Raw genomic sequence first — 20,988 nt, 5'->3', positions numbered from 1 at the left:
TAATCTTAGAGTAAATACCGCTGTTCTGTGACGACAAGTCAAAGGTAAAGTTTAAAGCAGAGCAGACAGTGGGAAGAATAAAGACATTACTGAGAAAACCACAGGATGTCTTGTTTGCAGTTTTTATCAAGCCAGGCAGTGGACAAAACAAGTGGAAGAAGTTCCTGGTGCTCTCTGCCTTACATGCAAAATGCAATGTGTAGCCAACAACTAGCATTGTGTCCTCCTGGAAATACCACCCCTACCCCTGTAATTAAATATGGTAGTGGAAGCATCATTCTTTGGGTATTTGTTTCTTCCACATGAACAGGGAAACAGAGCAAAGTTGATGGATGGAGCTAAATACAGAAGCATGGAAGAAAAGCATTTTAACTAGTGTGATCTCCTCAAAGTAAAAGGACATCCCCAGAGCTACAATGGAATTTCTTTTTTAGAAAAAAAGTTGATAGAATTAACAAGTATTAGAAAGGTACTGTCAAAGTTTAGATCTAAATCCAATTCAAATTTGTGCCATGGATTAAAAATAACTTTTTATCGACTCTTTTCAGCCAATCTAACTGAGCTTTGAGCTATTGTTTGTGGAAGAATGGTTAAAAATTACTGTCTCTTGATGTACAAAGCTTTTGAAATGCACTCCAGAAGTCTTGCATGGATGCTGTAATTGTAGCAATAAGTGTTACACCACACCTTTTATTTGTAAAAAAAAAAAAACAACCCAAAAAACATCTATTTTTCTGGTCCACTTTAAAATTAGAACTATTATTTTTTGTTAGTCTTTCTCATAAAATCCAGATTAAACACATAAAACTTTTAGGTTGAATTGGGACAAAATGTGGAAAAGCTCAAGTGGTCCAAATGCTCTCGCCCAGGCTTCAGTCCAAAGTGGCTGCCATGATATAATGCAGATGAAACCAGCGTTACCTTTGACACAGTGGTAACACCGATGCTTATGGGGACATCACAGATGCGTTATTTGTCTACGTTTGTGTCTAGCTGCTGTTGTGAGCTGTGCAATCAATCACTCTTGCACACATTTGTCTCCACCCTCCACCCCTCTCGTCTCACAGCCAGAGGTTATGTCACTAGACGCCGGCGGAGCACAAATCAAACAAATCCCTAACTTTAGCATTGTGGATCTGAAGTTAGTTTGTTTTTATGGCCTCTTTATTTCTTTTGGTCCCACCTCCTGCTTTGATGGAAGGACGCCAGAAGGCCTACAGATGGCCCACAGCCAGAACCACAGGTCCACATCCAGATCCTGACTGCCAAATCTTTCCCCAGTCAATTAAAACATATAAATGTATTCAATAAAACGCTTAAATCACCAAGTAACTTGTGTTGTATGTTTCTCCTTTGTGCTCTGCTCTGAATTATCTCATCTGTCTGTCTGCGGGTGTGCGGGCGTGTGCATGTGTGTGTGTGTGTGAGCATGCATCCGTAGTTGGGTTTGTGTGTTTGGATTCTGTAAGCTGACCCTGCCCTGTAGATTTATCAGAGCACTTAAAAGAGGACTACTTATGAATTTGCAGTCACAGTGACATCATAAATTGTTCTGTCAGACCAAGGCATAGTTTTCTTCAGTCAAGCAGCAGGGTGCACCCTTCTCTAGCCTTTCAGTTCAGACGGAATGGCTAATTTCTGAGGAGACACCCCCTCAAACGCGCCGCCTCCCGCGTCTTTGCTCTTAAGACCAACTCTGTCCACTCTTTCCATTAGATTTTATTGAGATGTATAAAGTAACATGCAGGCACACATGTCAGCATGCTTTCACATTTGCACACACATAACCACAAGCAAAGGCTCTGAACACACTGAAAGCTTCGCACACACCGAGGATACGGCTCATTACTCACAGCTGGCTGCAGCCTCTTGGTTATACAAAAGATGTAGGAGGGGGGTATTGCTGTATATTCATGTATTTGGCTGTCACCCAAATGTTAATTTGCTTTTAGCTGGCCAAGATTGGAGCTAATTCCTTCCCATGCATGCTATAAGTAAGTTTACATTTGAAGTGAACAGCACTAAAAAGAATGACTATTTTTGCCATTTCCCAGCTGTTTGTACTTCTCAGGATTTCTGCCTTTGTTTCCTCCTCTTTTGTGAAGCCTTCATGTCTTTTTTGTGGTCTCTAGCTAAATGGATTTCAATCAGAATACTCACCTGACGCTGCAGAACTGTCAACTTTTTCTCCTTTCTTTGTTTCTCATCTCTAAGAGATGGACTTACGGGTGAGGAAGCCTTGGCGTGCCAGTTGAGGCTACTGACCTCTGACCCAGGATGCAGTCCCAAGCTGCTGCTGCAAATGCTGCTTTATGAAGACTGTCACCTGCCTAGAATACTCCTGGAAAATTCCTGTGAGTTTTTTTTTTTTTTTTTTTTTTTTTTTCTGTTTATTTCAGTTTGCATTGACTTAAAAGTGCTTGCAGTTCTGATGCCTCCCCATTCGTCTTTTAGGAAAAAGCGAAAATTCTTTTGTTCTTCGATATTTCCCGTTTCATATCAGCGGTTACCACAGGGGACATCTGTGAGAAGTGTTTATTGGAATCCTAATTATGGTGCTCTAGGATCTTAAGCTAGTTATATGGACTGTGGATGATCCCCATTCATTTTATGAAGTTATCATCAGCATCTTTGCTATCATCATCATTTTCACCTTGGTCATCATCATTACTAAATCAATAGAGCACAGTAATAAACACTCAGCTGGCCCAGGCAGAGCACATACTCTGACCTTTAAAGATTTTTTTCCCTTCCCTCTTTTCTTCTCCACATGGCAACAGTCTAACCTTTAAAGACTGTTGTGCACTCGCACATTAATTCACATTATAGCGACCTCATTAATAACAACTCTCTCTGTCTTGTTCTCTCGCTTGGTCTGGGCCTGACTCAGAGGCTTCGAGGTGCGTCTCCCCGCACGCTGCCGTAAATCAACACTAGAAGCGCTGACTTTCGCCTGTTATCTGGGGTGACGGGATAATTAACCAGGACACAGACAGACAGAGGGAACAGCTTGACTGAAATGTCTTCACGGCAATAGGACACTGCACTTCCCCATATGTTTGGGTCATTTCTCTGATAATAATAAAAATAAAAAAAAAAACTACATCAATAATGAATTCAAAATTAACTTTTTTATACTGCTTACGCGTCTGTCTACTCCATAAACGTTTTATTGGACCTGTGAAATTTTCTGAGACTTTTGTTTCATTTTTTTCCAACCAGCTTTGTCAAATGTTGATATTAATAATATAATGTACTGCCATTTTTTTCAAGTGGTAGCAATCAGTGGTGGTTTTTGATACTGATATTGATAATCATATACATAACTGAGGCTTCAGAGTTGTCCCAGCCCCATCAGGTCAGTAGGTGGTCCTGTTTTGTCTTCAAAGCCACCTGTGAGGGTAGTCTGAGGAAAAGCGTTTGCAACGTGTCTTGAGTGAGTTCACACCTGTATGTGGGGTTGTCTGGACACAATCAGATCAGTTAAAAATGTTATTAGTGCCAGATGTGAAGCAGGTCTCTCATTACTTTGGTAATTCAACAGCTTTCTCAAAACTGAAAGTCACACTACGTCAGGTAAACACAAACGGTCTTTTTATTGTCTGTTGTGTGCCTGCTTCCAATTACTGTGGTTTGCAGAAAGGACCCTTGTGACTGCATGACTGGTTATTTGGAAGATAAACAGGTGTCTTTGTTGGCTATGTATCAAGGTTGAATAAGCACAGAGACGGAGAACAGACAAGGGGAGAGGGGTAGAGGAGGGAACATAGAAATCAGCTTTAAAAAAATAACACACAGGAGTTATTGTATGCTGGAAGAGTTGTGGAAAATCCACAGAGATGTGCCAGCGCACTGACATCTGTTTTTCTGAAGTCATCTGCTGCTTCATAATGGGATCATTATTAAAAGGCACCTAGTTAACCTCCCGTGCTCTCCAGCACTCAGAGTGGAAATTAATGTTAGCCAACCCCGTTTCTTTGGCCCATTGCAGTCACAGCAGTGATATCCATAACACTCTCCCCTTAAGGACCAATTACCAGACAGGCAGCGAACAAGATGCCTGCCTGATCCACATAATGCTGCACAATGTGCAGAGTCTTGGTCCGTTTGGTTTACAACATCTTAGGACTTACATGTTAGCTGAATGGTTGTGAAGGAGCAGAAGTGTGAGTGTGCGAATCAGTTTTCTTATAGTCCTCTGTGCTTCATTCCCGAATCTTATGCAAGGGGCTGATCTGTCACTGCAATGCTGCAGCTAATTCTGCCTTGTCATTTTAAAATAGCCCAGCATTAGTCAGTAGGAAGTCATGCTGCCCTCCATTACAGCACAGCGCGTCCTCATTGACTGCTTCCTTGCATACGCTCTCCTATACAAATAGTTGTCATTTCCTAGACTGCAGACTGACAGACCGCTAGATGTCTGCCACCTCTGGAGCAGCGGGCCTTTCCTCAGCAATCCCTGTCAACTTAACACACTCACACACGCAAACACACGCCCGCACACAAATCACATATATAGACATCCATATGGGTTTTACAGTCACACACACCTCCATCTTCAGCCAGCTCAGACAGCAACCCCCACAAGGACACCCTGTCAAAACCTCTTCCTTTTCACTTCCTGTCTCCATGTTCTATGGATCCCACAGCCAGGGGCTTTGAAATCTCTTTCTTTTTCATTCTTATTTCTATCCAACACAGATGTGGGTTTTTCTTCCCCTTCCATTCCACGCTGTCTTTTGTTCACCCTTTCTGTTAACATGTGTCAGGCTAGGCTGCCTTGACATCTTCCAATGTGCGTGTGCGTGTAGGTGTGTGTGTGTGTTTTGTTCAAAGAAATCAAGATGTTTTATATTTATCTATCTGTCTACCTATGCATACCTTTATAGAGTTGATATTTTCTGAATGATAATTCAAACAACTCCCCTGAGTGTTTTCTAGCGTTTGGGTAGGTGAGCGTTTTCATCTTCTGGGATTGTGATTGTTTGTGCATGTAAAGTTTTCTAGATTATCAGGATTTCATCAATTCAGTGTCGTTTCAAATATCCACACATGTAGTTGTTTTGTTGCTGAAGTATCTCACCAGTCTGACTTCAGTTGTTTTTTTGTTTCCAGATTTTTGCCAGAAGACTGACTCAGAAATGTCCACGGAGAGTTGCAAGGCAGGAAATGATTTCATCGTTGCTTTGTTCAACCTGTTCTCCTGCTTGAATAATGTTCCCAAGGCTTTGACCCAGGCTCTTCAGCCATACCTGGAGAAAGCACACATTTGGAAATATCTCTATACGCTGGCAGGTAATATCTTGGTTGGAAAAGAGTGGTAATATATCAAACTGTGAAAGCTTTAGGGACTCGAGTACTCTACTTGGTCAAATATTGCACAGTTAAAAAAAAGCAACGTTTTAGGGGTCAGGTGTAGAAAAATCAATTAGACTGATTCCTTTATATTCAATATATTTTATGTTTATTGCTACAGCTGTTATCAGTCATACACAAACAACAGTACTAACAGTAACAGTCACATAGTACATTATTAATTTAATGTCTGAAATCATTTGATCTTTGGTCGTTAAAATGATCTGACAGTTCCTATATATCAGTAACAACTTCAATTAAACAAACATATTTTCACATCTATAGGATTTAAAAATATACATACATAGTGGACTTGTGTTAATGGTATGATATTAAAGTGTAAAGTCCATGGTTTTTAGAACCAAACACTATTTTAGTCAAAAGCATGACCTCTTTCAGTTTTGAGTATAAGTAGTTATCAAAATAACATAGAAGAGATCTGTCAAGGTCCTAAATTGAAGTAACTCTTGTTGCAGATTAAATTATTGGTATCATTGTTCCACTGACAGACTCTCAAAGGTCATTGTGTCAGTTTTTACATCTATTGAAAATTTTGATGCACAGAGTTTAAGATCATCTCAGCAACTCACTGAAGAACTGATCACTACTCTACCAGCAACAATTGACAAAGTTGGATGATGTGCGGTTAAAATTTTTCCTAAGATTCTGCTGTGCATTATGTTCAAACATCTCAAATTTGCGTCCACTTCTAGATAAGCCAAACTTTCCAAACTTCATTCTCTTAATTTTACTGAAACTACCTCACATCATAGCAGGAGGCAACATTCACCATCTTCTTGTTTAATGTGTGGATTGTCACATGATTGAACCATGTTCACTTCAGTGGCCTTATTTAATAAAAATGACTGTCATATTGTCAAGGCTGATTCCTCGTGTGGTTTGCTCTCTTTATAGCTGTGGATCCACTGTGGTATTAAAAATCCTGAAGCTGTGTATTGGTTATCTTTCATTGACTTTAATTAAATTGAGATTTAGCAGCCCTGAACTCAAGGTAAATCTGTTGAGAAGTCAGACCTACAACTCTTATTATGCTTTTCCAAAAGCGTGTGTGTAGCCTTTTTATATTATCTTGACAAAAGAAATTCTTTTGTCAAATACACTTTTCATTCAAGACACGTTTTATATGTGTTATAGCTCCTGTAACTCCATTCCACTGTCCCAATAAATGACAGTGTTTTCGCAACTTCCACACAGAAGAGTGTTATTGAAAGTGTGACCTGGTTTAGGTATGTATGATGCACTCAGTGATTGATAAAAAGACAAACATCAGATTTGTTATTGCCAAACAACCAATCACCAATCAGAGCTGGTCAAGCAAGAAATCGTTTTATTCCAAGCTGCTTTTGATTTCTTGGTGTAACCCTAATAAATCAGCCGCAGGAAAATTTTGCTTTTCATGATAGCAGGAATTGTGTGTGAACAACAGAGACAGTTCACCACCTTCTCACTCATCTACTACATTTCAAGAAGAATCCGTAACAATGATTTTAAAGTAAACCTGTCAAAGGTATATTAGTTTTTATTCTCTAAAGGCCAGTGTTGACATTGAGTGCAAATGATCAAATGTGTGACTATAATATGATGTTTCATTTTTTTTTTCTTTTTTTTTTACAACAGTTCTTTTTTTTTTCTTATCTCAGATGCAAGCTTTGCGGGAGCGCTTAATCAGGACTCCTGTAGTGAAGAGAGTTCATTTTAGGAGTGATTTTCACATCCTGGCTGAGTGGTAATTATTGCAGCATAAATTAGGGTGACTGGAGAAGAGTATTTGGATAGAGACAAAGCACGGGAGGGGTCGAAAAAGCAAATGAACGAAAGTGAGATAGAGTGTGCCAGAAAGAAGTTCTCAATGTCATCCAATCATCACTTATCCTCAAAGGGTAATTAGTTTAATTATTGGACTGTTCCAAATCTTTATACTATAATTTTGGTTACAGGATACCCCCAGTGCCCCCATTTCTATTTAAACTGTTTGCCGAATTAACTTTCATAGATCACATTGAGAGTTTTGACAGTTTCACCACTTACTCTGATGTTTTACCACACAGGAGTTCGAAGGTTGCTTCAAATCAATACAGGGATCGATAAAGTAAATGCAGTTTAAGGTCTGAAAATCAAGTTACTTTGAAGAACAGATCCAGAGACTTGCTTTTTTTTTCACTAGTCATATTTTCTATTTCGCTCCCTGTTTTGGGGGGGGGGGTTCTTCATCTCGGGCGCTGAGTTCACCCAGCTTTTAGTCATTCTTGTAGGTTCATGTGCCACCACTATAATTTGTAGCTCGTAGTGTTACAGCCAGAGCTGTGGGAAGTTTATAGGTGCCATGCAACCTCATTCTATAGAAGCTCTGTTATCAATAATAACAGGATTTGAAAGAGGAGAGCGATGAAAGCTACACTGCACCTGGCGAAGATAGTAAAAATGCTGCTATTGGGCCATCTGGGCTTAATACAGAACATCTGAGTAGAACCTGACCTTACTATTTAGTAATCCAATTTCTGATTTCAAGAAAATAGGCGTTCTGTTTGAATCCAGTTACAGGTGCCTCTGCATTTTCATTTTGTCTGCATTAACAAGTCATTTTGACATACGGTAACCTGTAACATTGTGTTCTTTTGATTGAAACTCCTCCAGTCTAGTAATGAAATATATGCATGTGGTTTTGTTTATTGAAGCTAATGTATGTATTAGAACACTGACAATCAGAAGTTTAGAAACAGCAACCGCTGGCTAGATTTATCTATTCATTTTGGAGTTTTAATGACACATGATTTTCTTTTATGATGTCCTTATACAACAACAAATTTGCTGCACAAAATCTATTTTTATTAAAAATGTAAATAGAAGCACATATATTATGTACTTATTTATGTTTTTTAGGCAATATCCCTTGTACATTTCTAATGCTTTGGGGGAAGTTTGGGTCATTTTCTGTCCGAATCAAACTTTTTGGTTGATTAAAAAAATTTACATCTAAATCTGGCAGGGCTATGAGTAACTCTGGGCTTAATTGTACATTTACATTCCGACTACTAGTAACACTAATGCTCCTTATTGTTTTATTAGCCATCCCTCAACATGATGCTGCCTTTACATCATGCTTTACATCCGGTGCAAAATTTTCACAATAACTCACATTTTTCTTGCCCTTGTGGGGAAGACAACTCAGTCTTTGTTTCTGTTGACTATAACGCTTTTCTCCCGAAGTTATTTAACTTGACCACATGGGCAGCTGCAAATTTCACATGTGGTTGAAGGTCATTTATTTGTTGTTTTCTTTTATGTTTTGATTCTCAGAATTAGTGAACTTATATCTGTTCTGATTTTATGCTTTTATTTTTTAGAACCGCATTTCAAGCAAAAATTGTACACCTTTTAATATCTTAAGGTTTTGTTTTATTTTACCTCAATCACTTTTTTTACTTGCTGCTTTTGTTTGGAATTTTTTTTCAGACACTACACACAAGGCACCAGTGGTCATTGATTGTGTCCGAGCGTTGGTGATAAAGTCAGCCAACAGCATTTTGGTACACCTGGTCTCCATGGCAGTGGCTTGGCCGGGCATGGAGGATTGTAATCAAGCACACCAGTTTAAACAAAAGGTACCAGAGAGTGTCCTGGCTAAAATACCCAAGGACTGGAACTATACACTACCTGATGGAAGAGGGAAGGACACTGCCTCTAAAGGTAAGCACAAACCTCTTTTTCTCATACTTGGAAACAATAAAATTCCCACCGAAGTACTTTTTTTATGTGTTTCTCCTTTCAGCTGTCATATCCTTAGCAATTCAAGCATTGTCCTTCATTTTTACCAACCTGCCATTGGCTGTGTCGTCGTTGCCTCTCCCTATCCGCTTCGTCTTTCAAATGGCAGAAAAGCATCTCTCCCAGCATGCCCGGCAGTTGCGCTCAATGGGGCTGTTGCTCTGGGCGCTGCTGGGGTGTCTGATCCAAGGTCTGGAAGACCCTGATGCACTTGAAGAAATCAGTGGTCTGGCTCTGGACTGCAGGGCAAAAGAATACTTATCTCTGCTCAGAGAGTGCCTGCAGGCTGCAATGAGCATCCAGCACAAGGTAAATAATTTATTCACCACGGATAAGTGTGAGTTTTATTATAACTGGAGATGCTCCAGTCAATTAGACAGGGATCAGAATCAGAGAGTTTGCTGATTCTGCAGGTCGGATCTAAAAATAACATAAGTCAGTTAGCTAAAGCTTGATTAATTCATAATTTACTGCACTTTTGATACAGTGCATGGATGCTGCCTTGTGTATATTGAATGCATGTAATCTGTTGTGCTTTTCCATGTGATCTAATTACACTGTACATCTAAGCTGATTTGATGCAACCTAAGGTGAAATTTATGTTAATGCTCTGCGACAGGGAATTCCCAAACCTACAGTGCATAAAGTATTGCAAGCTCTGGAGGAAAGAAGACCCAAGTGGATGAACATCCAGCTGCAGAAAGCTCGTAAACTCTGTGCAGGAAGGTGAGAGGCCACCAGAAAAGATTTCTGAAGAGGTTGTGGTCAAATTGGTACTGATTGTAGTTCAACGATTACATGTGTACTATTGATTATTTAAATAACAGAAGGGTTTATGAATTTATTTGGATCATTTGAAAATGCCTCTTTATACATTAAGTTGGAAGATCTAAGAGTTTTGATTGATCGTTGCCTAGATGAAGGTTGAGGGCTGACAGAAGGAGGGTCAAACTGATCCATCTGACTGATGGTGTTTTTAGGTACTTGACATTAAAGAAAGAAAAAAAAGAAATACTCTTTTTCTTTTAATTGAGCATTCAACGTTTGATAAATTGCACCATCAGGCTAATTTTTCATTGAAAAGCTCTGAGTCAAACCGATGAATCTCAGATGTGTTTGTTTTGGTAAATGATGTGGTGGACCTACCATTTGGCCTACGAGAACTCCAGTATAAGATGATGGGAATCCAGCTTTCATTTTGGGTCAATCTGTGACCTTTGGCTTTCCGTTTTGTAGCTTGTTCCCAGAACTGGCGTCTCCGGCTGTTCACTTCATCATAACAAGCCCTGGGTGCATCTATCCTCATGAAAAGCCGATTTAGTGGCGTAACAACTTTAAGTAAATGAACAGATGAAAACATTTAGTAAAGCTGCAACCGGTCCTAGTAAAAGGCTCGCCTGTTACAGTAAGATGAAGAGGGGGTGAGAGGTGGAGGGAAAAAATAGAGAGAACAGATGGGGCAGCATAGAGCGTCAGGGCGAGGGGGGGATGAGTGGAAAAGTGAAAGAAGAGTGATTATGTATCACCTGTCGGAGGCATTCAGTGGGATCATTACTATTCATTAAACTAACCTTCACAGGGAAGTGACGCCTGACTTGTAAACAATCAGAGAACATTGTCAGACAGAGAGAGAGCAGCGGTATTTAATAACTCCAAAAAACACAGCCACTTTTCTGCTGGCGTCATATTTGGAGTGCCACCCTTATAAAAGGACATTTGCCCCTTTCTCTTCTTTCATCTCACTTCCCTCCTTCCCTTTCCCAACTGTAATCCCCCCTTCCCACTTACTGCGCCACCCACCTTGTCTTTGCAAAGTAATTTGTAGAGGAGAAGATTATTGTTCTCCATCATGGTGACCCTGGCTGGGCTGACGGGATGCATACACAGATGAAGATGAATGCAGTTATTCCTTGGCGGAGGTCTGCCTCTTTCAGGGCACATTGGCCCTAATGACATGATTGATAGGCTGTCCCAAATCCGGAGGGGCCCTCATTAATCACCCCGCTGACTGAATCCAATCATCTGCTTCACCTGCACAGTGATGGACAGGAAAGGATACAGCGCAGGTGCTGACACGGATGCACAGCCGCCACCGCCGACAACACCACCAGCCGGGCCGCCAGGCAGAAGAATGAGGCGATGTATATGGACAAGACGGGACTCCTCTTCTTTTTGCCACCCTCAATGTCAAACAGCCAATGGCTGGCTGACAGGCGACACAGCTTCTGCCATATTATAATTACAAAGAGGAAGAGGAGAAAGAGGACGAGAGAGGGAACAATGACAGGAAGTGTGTGTGAAGGAGAGGACTTGATGGACGGTGGTGTGATAGCCATCCGTACAGAAAGGGCAAGAAACGATGTGGGCGTATGCCAGGGTTGGGAACTGTACACGCTTGAGGACCTTGACATACCATTACACATCCTAAAAAAACACACACGCGCGCGCACACACCAATCACTTTACCGTAGTGGGATTCTCTGGTCAGAGTTTATTTGGTTCCTCATAACAATATTTCTAATTAATTTCCTTTTTCACTTCTGTTCTGGGGCATTGCCAGAAATAAAGCTGCCCTGAGGCCCAAGATCTAAATTTAGTTGAAAGCTTTTAGACTTAGGTTAAAGTATCCTCAGAATGGATACTTTAACCATAAAGCAATACTTGACAAATGACAAATGGAAGGGATGGTTTAAAAACTTTTGTAATGAAAAATGTGAATTTATTGTACTGCATGTTTCAGTCCCTGTTTTTCACAGCTGTGACAGACCTTTCTGGAGTTTTACAACATCTAGAGAGTAAAAACTCATCCTTTTCTTTTTTTTTTGTCAAAATGGCTCAAGCCCAGTCACACTGGATGGAGAGCTTAGTTTTCAAGTTTTGCAAAAGTGCTTCTTTAATAGAAACTTCCTCAACATGGCTAGTGTCGAGCGACAAAATGTTCTCGCTGTCTTTCAACAGTTCAACAATCTTCTCAAAAAGACAGATTTGTGCAGGACATGACTGGAAGATGTTCCATCAACAGACTCATTCACCTGAGCTGTGCAGCTTAACAGCTCCTTCAGTGTTACAGGAATTGGCTGCTTCTTTTTATGTCAAGTTGAATATCCTTCATACTGGCTTTATAATGCATTCACTAGCAGACTCTTTTTTTTAACAATATTTTGTTTAAAAAAAAGATATGGAGCAACTGCCCTAGGAAGATGGGTCTGACAATATCGGTTATGTATATTAATATTAATTCGTCTTGACTGAATAGTTCCAGATATCAGAGGTTAATTTATTTTTTTCTTTGGTGAAAAAAAAAAAAAAAAAATATATATATATATATATATATATATAGTATATATATTCATTTTAGTTTTTAACCCAGTGGTGGGAATGATTCAGAATGTTAATTTCCAACTTGGATCCAAATTCTTCTCTTAACTGGAAACAACATTTTAGAGACGCTCTTCTTGTTTCCCTTCACCTCTCTTTTTGTTGTCTTTTTGTTCTCAGCATCTCAGAGCAGGGAGCAGACAGAGGAGCTGCTGCGGCTGAACTGACTGAGCAGAAAATAGGCCTGATGCTGCTGGAGGTCTGCCACAAAGCAGGTGGCTGCGCCTACCTGAGGCAGATCTATCACATCATCCAAGGCAATGAGGTAGGGAAGCGCCTGTGCTCCCCAGCAATTAGGCGGCCGCTGGCCTGAGGCCGCAGGCTGTTTGGGAGGGGAAGAGGGCTACTGCTTGTGTGCAGTCTGCTTGCTTTGATCTCGTCATGTGCCGGTGACCTCCGGGGTGCAAACCTTCTGTGAGTTCTCTGCCAAGAAAATATCCAGTCACAATGAGCTGATTCAGTATAAATGCTGTTCATGTGGAGGAAATGCACCTTTTTAAAAATAAAATAAAAAAATACTCTTATCAAAAGTAACACCTGAATTTAACTGGATGGATAGGTGAATGTATTTGCTATTTACAAAGAGATGTTTGTTATTTAATTATGAATTGGAAAAAGAAAGAGACATGCTTATTTTGCTAATTAAAATCTTTAAACATCCTTTTCAATTTTCTCTTAGGTCAGTGTAAGATGATTGTCTGATATGTAGATTTTTATTTTAATTGAACTGATCCACATTGTAAATTGTAACAGTCCAGATTTTCTCACCTCCTCTGGTTAGGAGAACATCCTGTGGAATAACACAGTAATAAGCAAGACTTCAAGCCTGTAGTTTTTTTTATATATTATTACTTAATCTTGAGCCCTAGTGAAATTTGGACAGTCTTGAAAAGCTTAGAGAACTATGAAATCTGGCTTTATTATTTTCTAAGCCTTTACAATAAGTATGAAGTGTGAACAAATTCAGACTTTTAATATAAAGCATATAGTACAGACCAAAAGTGTGGACACACCTTCTAATTGAGTTCAATTAGGTGTGTCCAAACTTTTGGTCTGTACTGTACATTTTACAAAACCAGATGTTTTTGGACAATAATTTTAAGAAAAGCTATTTTAGAAACCGCAAGTGCATGCAAGCACCTGTGGCTGTTTCACAACAATACTCAGGTGATGGAACAGGTAATGACAAGGTTGTACTCTGGGAGTTTTACACAATAAAGTCATTAGGAAAACAGCTGAGAAGTGTTGTTCCTTGCTGCCTTATGTATTTACTAATGGAAATGTTGACAACGGAGTGCCTGGGTAAGCATAATACAACAGGACAAATTCTCCACAATGCTGTATTCTGCATTTCTTTAAAGACAAGCAAAACTGTCTTTCAGAGGAATCAGTTTTAAGGAGCTATTCAATTAGAAGAAATGCGACTGGAAATTAATATTTCCTTTACTATGCTATGCAGTTGTTTCTTTGCTTAGCCTGCAAACTTTGTCAATCATTAAAAATTGTTGAATATCCTTAACAGTCTTTCAAATATCTATTGTTTGATGTTGATTCAACTGTATGCTAAATTATCGTTTCTGCGTTTTGTTATTCTTTGAGTTTGATGAAAATATAATGCACTTGTAATGTAACATAACTTTTAGCTTTGGAGGTCTGAATTTACATCTTTTTTTTTTTTTTAGCTATTTTATGTTCTCATATGATAATATGTTCCTGTTTTGGTTTACGTTCTGGGTGCAGGATCTCTTGATGTCTAAACTCAATGGAAACACAGACTCCACAGAACTCTCAGTGAAATTTGATGTCAGCCCAGAGAGTGTCGATCGCACTGCATGCTTCAATCCTCTCCTGCAGTTTGACCACATTGGCAAGAAGAGACTGAATCAGGTTTGTTCAGCACAGGGTGTTTCAGTGGGAAAATACTTTCTGATAGGTTCTTATCTACACTTGTACGACTGCGTTAAATGTTAAACTTGAACTTTTTCAGACTTTGCATTATTGCATAGGTATACCTGTTATGTGTCTTTTAACTTTAACCAAGGACAAGGGCTTACTGTTGAAGGTGAGGATCTGCAGAGTGCTTCGTGAACTATAACTCTCTCTGAACATTTCTGCTCTTTCTTGTTTCCCAGAGGTTGCTGCCTTTTTCAGGCATGGCGCTTTTGGCTGATAGAAAAGAAAGCTGAAAAAGTAGGAAAATGAAAGGTTTTTCTTTTTTTCATGAAACTGGGTAAAGTTAAGGTGAATTACTATCTTAAAGTGCAGCTTGTTGGAGCTTTGAGATACATCTTTTGTCATTGCAAACCCAACCTCAGGAGTGCCACCACCATGTTCAGTTTCCATGGCTGAAAAAAATATTCACACCCCTTAAACCTTTTTCTACATTTTACCATGCTACCACCAAGAACTTCAGTGTGTTATTGACATTTTATGTGACATATAGGAGCACATAATTGCATCTACCTTTCTTTATGAAGTATTTTTGAAATTTCCGGATTTCCAAAAGCGAGGGCCTTATGATGATTGAAAATAATGTATCGTTTTGCTAGTTTTACTTGTAAATGTGTGTGCATTGCATGTGTACCCAGTCCCTTCTACTCTAATACTCCTAAATCAATTAAGTGCAGCCAGTTGCCTTCAGATGTGACCTAATAAGCAAATAAGCAGAGTCCACCTTTTGTAAATGAATCGGTATAAACACAGCTGTTCTGTGAACACCTCAGAGGTTTGCTAAACCCTCCCGTAGTCTGAGCACGATGCTCAGGAGGAGCGCGAAAAATGTCACGGTCGGACGACGGGGAAGCAGGGTGGTTGTCCCGTCAAGACCATCAATTTCCAAAACCACTCTGGGTCAACGTGACCCTGCTGAGCCGGGTAAAAAAAAAAAAAAAAAAAACTCATGCCATCTAAATGACACCATCTCTTAAGACCGCATGAGGTTTGCAGATGGACGACTCTTAATACAGGCCAGTCCTGTAGGAAAACCTGCCACTAACTGCAAGAGACTTCAAACTGTGCCAGAAGGTTCATATTCCTGTAGAAAACGACTTTAATCATAAAACTATTGTGGAATGATGTAAATCAAATCATATAATTGTGTTGGAATGGCCCAGTAAGGTTTGAATGTAAATCCAATTTGTAATTTGCGGCAACCTTTACATAATTACCGTTTCGACTCACTCGCCATTCAGTTTGACTGCTTGAGCTATTTCGTGAAGAAGAATGGTCACAATGTCAGTCTGTAGATGAGCTGGAAGAAACAGAATCAACAGGATTCAGAATTTCAAAACACTGCATTAAATTCGTTGCAAGTGGATTAATGATCGTGGGGAGAACTTTTTTAGCCATCGGTATTTAATTTAAAATACTGTGAAAAACTAGATTCAATTTTTTTGCGAAATACTGTTGATCTCAAAGAAAACAGTCATTGAAATGTTCCTATTTATTTAAAATAAATTTTTAGACGTATTTAAATAACAGAATCAACAATGCTCATTGCCAATGCATTTAAAGATCTGACACATTTTAATCCAAAGACTTTGCCCGTTTTAGGCTTATCGCATGAGGCTGCATAGCTTTGCATAGAAACACCCTATTAAGGGAATGATTAAAATGCCTTTTCTGCTTCAGGTGCCAGTGTTGTTTGTCAAATAAAAGGGAATGGAGAGAAAACAAGTTACACCCATCAATCAACTATTAGGAGGAGAAATAGTACTGGATGGATGGATGGATAGATACATATGAGGGTTTTCTTCTTTTCTCAATAAGACTCAAACCTGGAGTGGCAGTTCAGGGATCAAAGCTAGTCTTATTGTCTCAGTTCCTCTGATGAACTATGGTTGTTGATGTTTACACTTTTTTGTGCCCATGTCCAAGAGAAAGATGGAGAGAGAGAAAATGGGGGATGGCAGGATGCCACTGAAGATAGAAAGTGAAAAAGCACAGCAAGAAGAGTAACGACTCACTCCAAAAATTGATTTATCTTTCTATAAATGATGGCTACATCCCCCCAAATGGCTTTATAAATTAATTGCTGTCTTATTGGAATAAAAACCTTCTTGTGCGGACATGATTGATATCCAATGTCGTGGCCTGCGATGGAGCACCCCCCCACCCCCTCCTTCTTTGTTAGTGGGGTCCCAGCTGGAGCGGTAATGCACTGATGGTATTAACCCTGATTAATAACTAACAATACGCTTTCCTCATACATCAACAGAGCCAAGTGGTTGAGTGGACGTGGGACTGGCCAAGGCTGCTGCCAGCCTATGAGGGCATGAGTCAGGTCACCTTCAGAAGTCTGGTAGCCAACAGGTAAGATTGTACTTTACAGGTATGTTTGTATTCGTACAAGGACTACGAACTAAAACGATATACATTCAATTTGTCAGTTCTTCAGATGACCACCTTGTTCATTTTTGTTTGAAAGCCGAGTTGTGGAAACAGCTAATTAGTAGATTAGATCTTCACAGAAAGATCTTGCTTCTTTCTGTGACAGGTGATTTTTTTATAACAAGTGATTTTAATTGATAAGTTGAGGCCGTGGTGAAATCAGGTGCTGCGCAGCTGCAGGATGAAGTTCACACAATAAAGCTGAAGACTGGTCAGTGTCATCCAACCCATGTCTGTTTTTGTTTGCACGCTGATTTTAATGTGCTTGTTTTGTTAATAATAGTACCTCTGCTCTGTGTTGACTTCGTTTGAACTAAATGAAACAGAGCACAGAAGGAGTTCTTGGCTCATTTTGTTGTTGCTTTTTTTCCTAATTAGTAAGAGCCACAGTGTCTCCCTTAAATCACAATGGAAGTTTTATCGCCTTTCAAAACAACAACAATCTTTCATATATGTGTCCAACCTCACCCCGCCGCTGCAGAGTTCTCTTCAAAAGAGTGGGTTTTCCACAGAAAACTCTCTCCCGTGTCTAAATTATTTATAGTTTTGTTGAAATTATACAACACAACGGAGCTTTATTAAATAGGATGAAAGTAGCATTGTGGATTGGTAGAAGGATGTTGGAGCCATATAGGCTTTTGCTCCTTTTGCTGCTTTATGATGATGAAAATTGCAGTGGCTTTGAGGGGTGTTCATGTTTTTGAAAGGGTTTTGATAAGGGGTGCACTATGTTAATTTCTTTTAGTTTAAATAAGGGATCATATTTGCATGTTCCTATGTACTTAGTCTTTTCTGTTCAAATTTCACAAGTTTAAGTCATAAAGTCATGTTTCTTTATGCTCTTTTGTCTCCAGCTTACCTTACAGGCATTGAGGCTGTATATCCCCTGAATGTCAATGTAACTTTATTCTATTATTTAATATACTTTTATGGCACAATAAGTACTAGGATGTCCTATTTAGTGTTTTGCGATATTTAATTTTACTGATAATTGAAAATAATTTTTTTATTTAAAATATTTTATAATAAATATATATTGATTGTGGAATTTAATTAATGGGAATGTTTTTTTTTTTTTGGGGGGGAGCTATGTAAATATATATAGCAATTAGTTTTTTGTTAAAATTCTTATTTTAAAAAAATCCCTTACCATCCATCTCAATATTAGTGGTGGCGAATGTGGACACTTGTCCAGCCTAGTGGCCAGTGGATAAAAGAAATGGACCTCTCTTTTATGTCATATATAAGGGAAACAAGGGAAATAAAATATCAAATTATTATTTAGCAGCATCTAAAAGCTGTAGTCCTCTTAACAAAGTGAAATACTTGGAGACTCAGTGGTAAAGGAGCACAAATGTACGTAGAGGCTGAAGTTCTTGATGCAGCTTTAAGGGTTTGATTGGTGACCTGAGCCGCTTTCCTGCAAGTTTTTTCCCTCTCTGCCCTTCCTGTGAAGCTATTATTAAATAAAGTGAAATATTGCAAAATCTTAAATGTCAAAACATAAAAAGAACTTGAATTATATTTATTTTAAAGCGAGCATTAGTGATATCATTACTGGTAGTTGTATCCTAATGGATTTTCTCCCCCCCACTGAATAAATTTACAGATAAAAGATGTTTTGTTTTTTTTTCTCCTGAAGTGAGAGATTATATAACTGCAGTAAAAGATATATTTATTTTAGCTGTTTACACATCTGATCCAGGGATGCCTGTAAATGTCTCAGATGTTTTGTAAAATGCATTAAGTGCATGTGTTTTACCTGATCCGAGCTTACTTGGAGTTCTCAGGACTAATAAAATTGAGCTGATGATGGATAAAGATGGCTCAGATCTCGGTGTCACCTGACTGAAGTTTTTTTTTTTTTTTTTTTGCCTAAGACCACCTTTCCTGTCCCTTCCTCCCATTCCTCTCTTCCCCTCCTGCTCTGCAACAGGCATAAATATTTATGCAGGTATGTGACACATATTAGATTGCAGTACTTCAGGCTGTTCCCTGTTCTCCATTCACAGCTGTCACGCTGCCAGCTATCAGGGAGCTATGGGGCTACTGCACCTTGTCTCCACGCCTACGCCCAATCCATTCTAAATCACTGCCATTGTAACACACACACACCTTTCTAACAAAGGGCAAGCTCTGCATCTGCCAAGGACACGGGCCTAATAAGGGTGAAGTACGCAGCACTGTGCTATGCTGTGACGCGCGTTGTCGCCTTCATGCCTCTGCCTCATCTTCCCACATACACATAACCCATTCTTCCACCCCCTTATTTGCTGCTTTGTTGCATGGTAAAACAGGGACTGTCATAGTTTGACTGAGCCAAATTAGGGTTTGGCCGTTCATGAATAGAAACTGGATAAGGTGGATATTAAGTCAGATAGTGGAGGGCTGAGAAATAGAAAGATTGGAACTTGCAGTTTGAGATTGTGAGTGACACGTTAAGAGATGACAGTCAATTTTCATAAGGAACTAAAAGAAAAAATAGGAATAGGAGATGGTAAAAGTTATATAATTTATCCTAATCTCCCAATATCAAAGTGTCTTATATGCTGTCATTTCCATCATTAGCCGCTCTTTGTTAGGCCTGAGGAGTGGATTTCATGGAGGATTTGGAGAATGGCTTTGGTTCTGCCTGAGTCACTCACAGAAAGCAGGATGCTGGTTCCATGACTGCTGACATGTAAGCTGTCAAACTTTCCCTTGGATTCATAAGTGCTCAAAAATATCTCTTGAGCTATAGAAGTTAATTCTCAGATAGGCATGTTTGATCCACTGAGCTGTTTTGTTGAGATGAGAATGAGGTATTTTGTATACCATTGGGATATTTTCGTACAGACAACAATTGGTTTTCTTCCACTTTAGTTGCTAGGAAAATTGTAGCATGCAGGATATTATATACAAGTACTTTCCAGTAATTTAGAACAAAAAAGTTAATTTATTTTATTTATACAGTTCAAAAAGTGAAACTCAAATTTACTAGATTTTCTCCATAGAAACTAAACTTGTTAATACAGAATTATGTATTTGAAATGTTTATTTCTGATCATTTTTGATTAAACACTTTAGCTTACACTACTACTGCAAATTTTTGTGTACATCTCAAAGAGCTACAAAATGACAAAAAAAACAAAACTCATTAACCAATACAAAAACAATAGTACTCATTTAAAATATCAATCATAAGATCTTAAGAAGACGATTTCCCAAAAAACAGCTCATCAAAAAAAATTATGATTTTATGTAATAACAATCTTTGTTACTTTACATGCATGTGATACTTATGTAAGCCATAATCACCAAGAATAACACAACACAGTTGCTTTGTATAACTGTATAGTCAATGTATATAAGTATCACCGTTTGAACTAAGCTACTTAAACACATTGTTTTCAATAATAAACTGAAATAGTGAGATTTCATGTAGTAGTGATGCCCAACATGAATGTTTGAGTTTTATAAAATTGGATAAATCATTCTTACTTTCCATGGTCCACATTTTTTCTTTCCATCTTAAAAGTTTTAGTCTCCTTGAATGACTTCTCTTTTCTGTACACAGATGATGTTATTTCTTCCTCACCAGACTTTGTGAGTTAGCAGAGTGGCCCATTGGCCTCCAATATATTGTTATAGTGGCAGGACAGTTATTGTGCCCAGGTTTTATGTCACATTCTAATGGAGCAAGGCTATGAGTTAAGGGTGCTGGGCTTTTAAACCAGGGCTGTTAAATCACAGTTCAGATGACTTCATTAGCTGAGCTGGACACACACTGGAATATTTGAGCCTTTGCACACAAACACACACGCCCTCCCACGCACACACACCCCTACATACATACACTTACACTCCGCTACCTTGACAATGTAACATCAGGGCCAGACAGGAGGCATAGTCAATTTATACAGGTGTGTGTGTCCTTCTTTGTCACCTGTCACTTCCGTTCCCTCAGCATGATGGCTCATCCATCATCTGCAGATTGAGCTTTTCAGCAGAAACTAGACTGATTAATACCACAGGACCCCCAGGGTTGACTGGTTGACTGGCTGACCTGACTTCCATTCCACACTGGCTTTTGATGTGTAT

At 39.1% G+C, this 20,988-nt stretch overlaps 1 protein-coding gene across 4 annotated transcripts in view; it reads left to right on the top strand.

The window, feature by feature from the left end:
• kiaa0825 (KIAA0825 ortholog) overlaps positions 1 to 20,988 on the top strand; it is a 128,528-nt gene that overhangs the window by 40,293 nt on the left and 67,247 nt on the right. For 3 of the 4 annotated variants that reach the window (XM_044112896.1, XM_044112897.1, XM_044112898.1), the window contains 8 exons: positions 2,215 to 2,354; positions 5,116 to 5,295; positions 8,830 to 9,063; positions 9,146 to 9,450; positions 9,761 to 9,867; positions 12,640 to 12,784; positions 14,260 to 14,406; positions 16,736 to 16,830. In XM_044112896.1, the coding sequence (XP_043968831.1) occupies positions 2,215 to 2,354; positions 5,116 to 5,295; positions 8,830 to 9,063; positions 9,146 to 9,450; positions 9,761 to 9,867; positions 12,640 to 12,784; positions 14,260 to 14,406; positions 16,736 to 16,830 (1,353 nt within the window). Of the gene's footprint in view, positions 1 to 2,214; positions 2,355 to 5,115; positions 5,296 to 8,829; positions 9,064 to 9,145; positions 9,451 to 9,760; positions 9,868 to 11,180; positions 12,568 to 12,639; positions 12,785 to 14,259; positions 14,407 to 16,735; positions 16,831 to 20,988 lie in introns of those variants that run through there. The other variant, XM_044112899.1, reaches the window with a different exon arrangement.

The sequence above is a fragment of the Gambusia affinis genome, linkage group LG03, assembly GCF_019740435.1.
Source record: "Gambusia affinis linkage group LG03, SWU_Gaff_1.0, whole genome shotgun sequence".
In the NCBI taxonomy this organism is placed as follows: domain Eukaryota; kingdom Metazoa; phylum Chordata; class Actinopteri; order Cyprinodontiformes; family Poeciliidae; genus Gambusia; species Gambusia affinis.
The sequence above is the reverse complement of the archived record's forward strand: the minus strand, read 5'-3'. Positions and strand labels throughout refer to the sequence as shown.